This window comes from Alligator sinensis, unplaced genomic scaffold, assembly GCF_000455745.1.
Source record: "Alligator sinensis unplaced genomic scaffold, ASM45574v1 scaffold737_1, whole genome shotgun sequence".
NCBI classification, from domain to species: domain Eukaryota; kingdom Metazoa; phylum Chordata; order Crocodylia; family Alligatoridae; genus Alligator; species Alligator sinensis.
Genome location: NW_005841930.1, coordinates 3,026,064 through 3,036,566, shown reverse-complemented (window position 1 = coordinate 3,036,566; position 10,503 = coordinate 3,026,064). Strand labels below are relative to the sequence as shown.

Genomic DNA, 10,503 nt, shown 5'->3' with positions numbered 1-10,503 from the left:
TTCAGCAGCATCTTTTTATTAGCCTTTTTCCATCATCCTTTGGAGTTTGAATGCAAGTAAAATGCCAAACAAAGCAACCAAGCCCTATATTGGGAATTGAGCTTGCATTCTTACACAGATGTAGTCTTACCAATATTAATAAAACTTATGAGCTATGCATAGTCAGATGCGTCGAACTGCAATAAAAGGAAAGTTCCAAATGTTTCTCACCTACAGAGATTTTGTTTTTTTCTTGTAGAAAGTGATTACCAAGTATGGCAGTATTGGATAAAAGCCTCATTTGAACAATAACTCCTTGCAGTCAGTGAATTTGCGCGCACACAAAAAATGAGCATATAAGCCTCATCTTTAGAATAATATGGGGGGAAATTACATGCTTTCAGAGCCTGATTATCAGGTTCAGTAAATGGAGGCAGAATGAGGTAAAAGGAGCAGGATTTAATTTGGAGGTGCTGTAATTGAGATGGAGGCTGATACTACCTGGCCACATCTGACTTTATTTTGTTACTTTGTTTTATTTATTCTAATTCCCCTTTTAAGTTGTTCTGTTTCTCTTGTTGTAAGGCACTCTAAGCCTTTGTTGGGAAGGGCAGCCTATAAATCATATAAATACCATCTTGGTATGGTGTGGGGCAAAGATGCAGACAAGTGCATTAGTTTTCAGGTCAACCAGAGGCAGGGAGAGGTGAGTGTGTGTATACATAAACAAGGTTTTGTTTTGTTCTGTTTTGTTTCCCCAAGTGTGAGCTAGAAGAGCTATCCTTATAGCACTCCTTCCCTTCAGTGAGCAGCTGTATTATAGCAGGGAGGCAGAAGAGAGAATTTGCATCAATAACAGCTGTGCACATAACTGATATGCATGTTTCATTTTGTCTGCCTTATGTCTTCCCATTTTCTCCAGACTCGTGAATCTACTCCAGAGTAATCAAAAACACTTGGGAGGTTTAATTTTTCTAAGTCCCCTTAATCTGTCTGTGGCTTATGACCTTGACAGGGCCCATCAATAGGGCAGTCGCAATCAGCATACCATTGGTAACATTGTGTATTGCCATAAAGGGATACTGGAAGTCAATACCTGAGGTCGTCCCTGTGTGTGTGGACTACAGACAACATCCTCTATTTCTGTGGCATAGCACAGTATCACTTGCTTACAGTGCCCCTCTGCTGTTGACATTGGACAGACAAGGCAATCCCTACATATAAGAATGAATAAACTCCAATTTGAGATCAGTTCTAGACATGCAAGTGTGTGGCAGAAACCTTTACCGTCCCTGAACATTCCTTCAGACCTCAGAATTAACTTGAATGTAAAATTGTTGAACAAGAAATCATCTATAGACTGGCTTGTTTAACCTGAAGCTAAAGATGTAAAAATGCAGAAGCATATCCAGGATTTTACAAAGGGGGATGTGGGAGCACTGGCTGGCGCTGCAGGGTTAGTTGCACCTCCAGCTCCCAGCTTCCTCTTCTTCCTCCTTCCCCCCAACTCCACCCTGCACCAGGATGGGCATATTGCGCCATGTAAGCAGCAGCCAGGAACCTTAAGTCCCCAAAGAAGGTAAGAATTCCTTTCCCCATGCTCGGAGGCATGTCCTTTCAGCTGTCCCCATCCGCCTATCTTCGTCCGCCTGTCACTGTCACTGCCATTCTAGTGGTGAGGGAAGCTCCAGAGCCACTCCAGCTAGGCTGCACAAGGGCTGGAACCTGTCCACCTGTTACTGCTTTTGCTGCTGTTGCTGCTGCTGTCCTGGACTGAACCCAGCCCTCACGCAGCTGAGCTGGAGCAGCTCTGGAACTCCTCCTGCCCTTGGGACAGTGGCAGTGGCAGACTGGGGAGGAGGGAATGGGAGGGGAGGGGATATGCCTCTGAGCTTGGAGGGGAAGAGAGGGGTGGAATTCTTGCCTCCTTTGGGGCCTTTAAAAAGTCTTTGTCTTGTCTTTTCTTAATAACTTGAGAGAAAAGAGGTTGTTAAACTCTGACAAATTTTGGTGCTTGCTGCATGTAAAATTTTGACAGAAAAGCGCATGTGTAGAATTCTGTTTGCAAGAATGCAGGTAAGGGGCAGTCTTCATTGAAAACTTTTCAAATTTTTGTTCTTTATCTACCTGATAAATTGATTTTCAAGTATTTGGGATTCTCTATGTATTTGAGATGTTTTCTTACAGTTTCCTTAACACTTCTGTTGTATTTTAGGAAGATGTGGAGACAGGAGTCCACCTCGACCCTGCTGTCAAGGAAGTTCAGTATAATCCCACCTATGACACCATGTTTGCACCAGAGGTAGGAAACCAACATTTTTAAACCTGAAATGTTTATTCTTCCACATTGGCATACCACCATGAAATGCATTCATCTTAAAAGGAGTATGTCCTGCTAATGATGCTGATGCAAAATTCAGGCATTACAATGCCTCCCCCTCTTGGTCTATAAATGTGAAGTTCTCACTAAAGATTGGGTTCTGGTCCTGATCTATAATGGTATGAACTGGGAAAACTAAAAGACACTACACAATACAAACAGGTACCCAGGGAAGCTGTATTTTCGTTTCCTTGAAAGCTTTTCTAATAAAAGAACTCTTGTACCAAACTACAGACTAGGAAGGCTAAACACAAAATAATTTGGATCATTCTCCTGTTAATCTAAATCTGTCGTTCTCAGCCAGAGTGCGGTGGCACCCAGGGGTATCTTGAGATGGATCTCTTCAGGGGTGCCATGGAATGCCACTCAATATTAGCACTATTAGGTATGAACATGATTCACAAGATAAACCCTGAAGCTTCAAATATGTATCAGTAATGTTAACTACATTTGGTGTGGTCTTTCAAAAGTACATTGCAGCAGAAAAAATGGTCTAATAGCTACCAGTAGTCAAAAAATGAGTAACAACTAAGTGTTGGTTTTCCTATGGGTTTAAAAAAAGTGAGAATGTCTGATCTAGATATCAATAGCCAGCACAAATAGATTGACTGAAAAACTAAATGTTTGGAGTCTTTTTGGCTTTCTTGAAAGTCACTTAGAATGTTGGAAAGTAATACTGATAGTTCTATAGCTACCAGGAAATGGGGTATATTTTAGTCTAAAACTAAACCCCGGTGTTATCAGTATGACTTTATTCATGTGACATTTAACTTTAATTATTTAACTTAATATTAAAACACTAAATGAGCATGGGGCAAGTATGCCAAATTCTTTTAGTTTGAAATTGGTCTTCCTCAGAGCAATTTGACCATATTTTCTATCTTAGGTTGTCAGTTGCTGAAAAAGAGTTACCAGAAAGAATAAAAATAATCATCTTAAGCCATGCATTTATACATATTATAAATCTAAAATAAATGTTAGTGTTATGATTAGGTGTAAGAGTTAATGTTGCATTTTAGACAAAGGTAAAAATGGTATTTTAGTTCCCTAAAGAGTTGGAGACTGAGTAGACCGATTCTGCATCAATCTTGCATCAATTATGCTTGGCTTGTGCTTGGGAAATTTACTATCCAACCATAGGGGCTAGACTCTTTGTTTTGGTTTTGGGTTTTTTTGTTTAAAAAGACCTTGCATTTTGCTGCTTTCACCAACCCAGTTCAGTCCACAAATACGAAACTACTGATCAGGTCATTGTTTTACATACGTATATTTTACTTAGAAAATCTAATTCAGGACAGTTCCAGGTCCTTGTGGTGGCAGCCAACAAACACAGCATTATGGTTAGACTTAGTCTGAGAAATATTTTAATGTATTGTCCTTCATTTTCACCCACTCAACCATGTTTTCTCTCTAGTAATTAGCTTCCTATTCAAAAAACATTACTTTTCTGGAACTTGATAGTACACAAATGTTATAAACGCTCTTGCTTACTAGTTATGTAAAATATCTGATACTTCATATAACCACAGTTGAATGTAAAAGTATGGTACTTTAGTACAGCTTAAGATAGCTTCACTTTTTAAAAGGCTAGGGCATTATGATTGTAATTCCTTCTCTATGCATTTCTTCCCCTCCTAAATGTTTGTATGGCTTGTCCTTGGCACCAGTGGTGAAGGAAAGAAGTTCTCTTGCAAAAACGACTTTGTACATGAAAAGACTCAAACAATTATTTAATACACGTCAGGTTCTTTTATTAGTCTGACCTGTATTCAATAGCAATAAGGAGAAAGGAATCTGAAGTCACTGTATTGCACTTCTTGAATGTCAAACATTTCTTGGCTATAGAAATTGTGAGAAATTATTATAATATGACTTACTAGGATAGAACTGTCTGATAGCATAGTGAACGTTCTTTATATGCTTTTTTTTTTTTTTAATTTTGATGCAGTTTGGGCCAGAAAACCCATTTAGGACTCAACAGATGGCTGCACCTAGGAATATGCTTTCTGGATATGCAGAACCAGCACACATCAATGATTTCATGTTTGAGCAGCAGAGAAGAACATTTGTAACCTATGGTAAGACCCATGCCTCTTCATATTTGAAGCCTTGGATTCTTGTAAGTCACTGCTCTGATGTGGTTGTGTTTGGCAGCTTCTGTACAAACATGCTATTCTTTACAGGACAGTGAATAGGACTGCAAAATCTGTGGCTGCAGCAATAACACTTAAATACCATTTCATGGGAATTCACAATGTGCTGGGTCATAACATTTATCTTGGAATTTTTTCTTAAGTCTTTCTGAAACTTTAATCAGAAACCACCATGAGTTGTTGATATGTAGAAAATAAAAATCACCATTTCACATTTTGATAGTGGCAAACAATTGTAAAGCCATTATGCCGCATTCTAACAAAATTTAACTTTGAAAGTGAATAGCTTTACTGTAATACAAGGTTCTTCAGGGTTGTTGTCTGTCTGGATCCACACTTTTTCAGACTTCTCTTAGTGATTTATAAATTAATGGAAAGAAATCTACTGTTTTGGGCAACTCCCTCTTTTACAGTCATGTGTCTAGTAAGATGAGTGAATGAAGCCTCAGGGTATGGACAAATGTGCATATGTAGCTGCTAGGCCTGTGCGAGGCAACTAGTATTCACTTCGGATTTGGCTGATTCAGGGGACAGTTATTTCATTTAGTGATTCGAATCACTGTCCCGAATTGATTCGGCCGAATCTGATTCAGAGATTTGGCTACCGCCAAATCAGCTGAATCTGAGTCAAATAAGCCCCATCCCCCGCCCCGCCCCAGGGTCCTAGCTCTTTAAAAAAAAAAAAAAGCCTCCTGCCTGGCTTTTGCCAGGCAGAGGAGCGATCCCTGCTACCCCCCAGTGCCCCGTGCTGCATGAGAGAGTTCTGCCATGAGCCCTCAGAAGTCCCAACAGCTGCTGCAGCACCCGATGAGTGCAAGGCTTTTTTTTTTAAAGAGCCAGGATGCCCTCCCTCCCTCCTCCAGACCTCCCCCTCCCCCGCCCCCTACTTACTGGCACGGAGTCTGGGTCCAGCTCCCTGCAGTGGTAAGCAGGGACAGCCTGAATCTCCGAAGATCTACGAATCAATTCAGAGACCTTCAAATCAATTCGGACCTTTTTTATTGGTCTCTTGATTTGATTCAGAGGTTCAGTAGCCGAATCTCCTCCAAATCATAGCAGCAGCTGAAGCTTCACACAGCCTTAGTAGTTGCTTCAAAAGAGGAGGGGGGGCTGCTGCTGGGAAGCACACAAACTGTTACTTTGTAACTGTTATCTGGGCATGATCCTACAGAGATACACATGAGTTAATTTGCTCTACTTTGACCCTGGATGAAACAGAGTCAAATTTGGAGCAGTTTTGCTCCACTTGTATTGCTTCAAGTTCATGCATAAATGACTTAGTCTAACAGCTGCTGAGCAGTCTTTAGCAAGTAACTTCCCCTCTCCTTTTGAAGCTTCTGCAAGTATAGGTTTGGCCATGTCCTCATTGGTCTTGCTAGAAGCTTTGAGCTATTGTGCTAATGGTATTCTTTTTGTCATCTGGGCAGTTACGTTGCATTGTTTCAGCGCAAATAACTTTCAAATAGTTAAGGTTTGAAAAAGCATAAAAAAACCCTTATTTTGAATTTGTTCTTTAGGTTAGCAAAGTACTGTAGCCTATTTAGGGTATTTAAAATCAGGTATATTCATAGTGTTTGCACTCTGCAGATATATTTAAAGAGTGGAAGTGCTTGGATATTTCAGTGTAGGATTTTATTTTTGCATTTAAAAATTGCCTACAAGTGCTATGCTGATTTTAAAAATATATACAAATTAATTTATTTTCCTTCTTTCAAACTATAAGCATTTTTTAATTGGGAAGATCCTGAATTATCTATACTTCCTGTAATACCTAACTCTGCGCTATTGTTTTAAAACAGCACATGTTGATTTCCTTTAAAGTTCTATTTAGAATTTAAAACCACAGTCCTGCAAGTCATAGTTTGGCACAACAGTTTGTCCATCTGCTTAATTCTGTAAACATCATTGAGTGTCCTGTACACATGGTATAATTTGTCCATGTGCTATCAATTGCAGAATTGGGGCTTTATGATGTAAATTATGGGAGCTAGAATCGGTGAGCCATTTTACTCATACAAAAGAAAGAATGGCCTAAAATAGGTACTTTAACCAGTCATAAAATAGCATTTAATGAATATGTCTTCATTTTTCTCTTTCAGTTTCTTCAGTGGGTTTTTTGCTGCTTTAGCTATTCTTTTTCTCTAAAGCATGTGAATCTTGACTACATAATTTTGGGAGATGGGTATTTTCATTCATTGATTATATCATTGTGCAGTAGTATTAGCAGAATTTTGTTTGACCAGAGAATGATCTTTAACTTCATACACTTCCCAACCAAACTTATGAAGTAACATGTAGCAGTGAGTAAAATTTGGGAAAAGGTGGGCAGTAATTAGATATTTCAGCATATAAGTGGACAGATTTATATTATTTCATATGCCAGTGCATTGTATTTGTTTTCTGTAGATCTTGGATACATTCTGGGAAGGGGGAGATAATAAAAATTGGATTTTTGGTGTCTGGAAAAGGAAGCTGATAAGAGGAAATCCTGCTCAAACCTCTTTCTACTCTTACTGGTTCTGTATGTACTGTTTCTACATGCAGCAGTTACTCTATACTTACCTTAAAAGAGTGAAAATAACTTTCAAGAGAAACTGAAACAGTGGAAAGAGTATCTTTAGGATTTTTTTTATTTGTTCTGAGTTGGTTCAATATATAAAAGACTTCTGGAATTGATACAAGTGGATCAGTGAAAAGGCTATGGTAGGCCATGTAAACCAGAGAAGAACCAGCACTAGCATTTAGGAGGTGCAGTAAATAAGCATTATGATGTCTCAGCACATTAGCAAGTTTGTTCTGACTTGCTATAAATATAAAATACATACGCTACTTAAATACGCTGCTAAGCACTTATGCCTGTGTAGTTGTATATAGGCAATTCTATCTTGAATATTGTTCAAAGAAAGGAGATAAATTTTTTTTTTTACGGAAAATGTGGATTAGTAACGGAGCACAAAAGCAGCTCCTTGGTATAAATCAAGGTAGTAAGCAGTACTGCTGACTCAGCTTAAGCATATTGTAAAAAGTCTGCCAAGTAAGCCATCTTATTGGAAACTACAGATTTCAAAAGCCACCTATCTCCCTCGTTCGGCTGCTTGGCCCCATTAAGGTTAATTGGCATTTGTTTTCTAGAGAGAGGTCTTTAGAAATGTAGATTTAAATATGTTGTAGGATAAGCTAGCCTTGTAAGTGAAGGTTCTGCTGTTGACTCTTTTTAAAGAAAGGCAAGGGATAAGGACATAGCAGTTTGAAAGGTTTCTGCCTTCTAATTAATGTGTTTTTGCTATTTTTTTTAAATTAGTCTCATTGTACAAGAATGCAAGTTTTACACATGATTCTAATATTAAAAGCCTAAGTCTGCCTGTCACGCTTTATTTGTGCTCTGACTGGCTGACAAACAGCCAATCAGAGCGCAAAGAAGTGTTCTGACAGAGGTAGCCCACCATTTTTGATGGTGGGGATACCAGGGATCGGGGGGCGGGCAAAGCCAGCACAGCTGGCCTCGCCCTCCCCCTGCCCATCCGCCCTGCTTCCTGGAGGCAGTGGCAACAGAGAGGCCTCCCCCACCCCCCTCCCCCATGTCAGCCCTGAGCCTGCTCCTCCCATCCCCAAGTGGGCCTGATGCAGGGGCAGGGGGGAGGAGCAGGCGCGCGGTGGCAGTGGGGCCATGGGAGGACTGGCAGTGACAGTGGGGCCAGGGAGGAGTGAGCCTGAGTCGAGGGGAAAAGCCGGCCTACCACGGCAGTGGGTGGGACAGCAAGCCTGGCCCAGGCCAACACAACAGCTGCTGGGAGAGGCGAGGAGCAAGCTTCCTCCCCGCGTTGGGCCCAGGCCCAATCCTCTCCCACTCCCCTACGTTGGCTCCATGCCTGCTCCTCCGGTTGGCCCAGGCCCACTGCTGCTCACCCCCTTCCCCCCCCACCACGGCAGCCCAGCTTCTCCAGCTATGTCCACGGGGTCCATGCAAGATGACTGTGATCAAGGAAAAGCATGTCCACACCTGCACTTACAATCCAAAGGGGGCTACACCTCTAGTTGGAATATTTTAGGGGTCCACAAAGGACAGATGGGTGCAAAACATTGCTCTACTGCCTATTTCTATGGCTCTAGCAATTCCCTACTGCCTGCTGCTGTTGCTTATCCCTACTGCTATTGGCTATATGTGCAGTGGAAACGGCACTATTGCCATCACCAATTGCTGCTGCCTACTGCTATTGGCTATATTTACTCCACCCCCCCCCCTCCCCCCCCCCATTCTTAACAGACAGTTGGCTGACAGAAACAGTCAATCAGAGTGCTCCAAGCATGGGGGAGCACCACCATATCAGTTTTATCAAAGATGGCTGGTAGAATATCTTCTCTCTGGCAAGGCCATTAGTTATTCCTTTTGGCATGCCTTGGGATGGAGAGTACAGATGCCTAAAGGCTTGACTAATCTGCATTCTTGCTATATTTCAACCCTTGGCCATGACTTGGATACATAGAAGGGTCTAAGCCAAACGTTACTTGTCATCCTCATTTGCTTCTTCCCTATGAGTTGTATTTTGTAGAAAAAGAAATCAGCACTATGTGCCTACCCAAAAGGGAACAGATTCAGTCTCTGAAAATGGCTGAATATTAGAGGTGTACTGATACATTGGTCCAATATCAGATCAGCACTGATATAAAGAAGAGTTTCTGTATCAGAAATTGGCCAGATGCGACTGATAATTTGGCTGATAAATGCCTGTGCGTGTGCAGCCGCAGTGCAGCACGTAAGCAGTGAGAGCCAGTAGCATGGAGTGCTGCGTGCAGCTGGTAAATCTCGTGTGGCGGAAAAGAAGGGGCTGGGGGGGGGGTGCAGGTCAAGGCCTCTGTGGTAAGGGAGGGTGTGGGGCTGAGGCAGAGGCTGCCCAGCTGGGGCAGGTGCGGGACTGAGGTCCGGCTCATTGGGAGGGTGCGGGGAGAGATGGAGGCATCTCCCACCACTGCATGCGGGTCATCTGGTGGCTCCCACCATTCGTCTGGGAGGCCACAGGAGTGGGGGTGTGCCCCCAGATCTGCACGGGACGGACTGGAGCCAGGCTCTTCCTGTCCAGGCAGATCTGGGGGCACCCCGCCCCTGAGCCCTCCCAGACAAGCAGCAGGAGCCGCCAGACAAGCACTGAATGAGCAGAGATCCGGGGGGTGCACACCCCTGCCCTCTGGATGAGCCACTTGTGGCTCTGTTCTGCACCCCTCCCCACTGAAGAGCAGCATATTGGAAATTGGATCAGTATCTGCTAATATGCCTCCTTAAAAATCCAGTACTGTTCCGCATTCTCAGTTTTTATGTAATAAATAAATAAATAAATAAATTGGGGGGGCGGGGATCTTTGAAACATAAACACCAGGATGAAATCAGGATAAAAGGAAGAAAAGGGGAAAAAATCTGTTTAAATCAGGGTGGGGGGAGGGAGGGTGAGAGTAAAGCAGGCACTAGGAAAGGGGCAGGGGGAGGAGCATGGCGTAGTCCGTTGGCCGATCCCAGTGTTGCAGCAGGCAGCAAAGTGGGGGGAGCTGTCAGTGGATGTGGAGCAGAGGGGGCACGGCTCTTGTTGCTATGTGGCCCCCGGGAGGGCTACGGGCTGGGGGACCTGTGCTGGGCTCTTTCCAGAGGGCACATGCTGCTGGATCAGCGGCAGGAAGCACATGGCGCTGCACCCTACCTTTCTTCCCTGGCTGCGTTCACGCCCCTTCCCCCTGGTGGGCTACCCTGGTATTGGGGGTGGGGGGAAGGGGAGGGAGTGATGCACAGCTGAATGTGGGGTGGGGCCTGACCCCTACACCTCCCACCCTGCCTGGGGTCAGAGCCGGGAGCCCTGTGCCCCCGGGCAGTGGCTCCAGTCCTGTAGGCCTGTGCAGAGCAGCACGAGCCCACCGCAGGAAGTGGGGCTAGGCTCTCCTACCTGCCCCCCACAGCAGGGCTCACAGCTCCCAGGGTCGGGCCAAAGCCGGAGCTGCCAGGGTGCA

The 10,503-nt window shown here is 43.4% G+C and overlaps 1 protein-coding gene across 1 annotated transcript in view; it reads left to right on the top strand.

The window, feature by feature from the left end:
- Positions 1–10,503, top strand: part of CDC40 (cell division cycle 40) — a 67,563-nt gene that overhangs the window by 20,651 nt on the left and 36,409 nt on the right. The window contains exons 2-3 of the mRNA XM_025198870.1: positions 2,195–2,281; positions 4,308–4,437. Of these exons, the coding sequence (XP_025054655.1) occupies positions 2,267–2,281; positions 4,308–4,437 (145 nt within the window). The 5' untranslated portion in view covers positions 2,195–2,266. The remainder of the gene's footprint in view (positions 1–2,194; positions 2,282–4,307; positions 4,438–10,503) is intronic.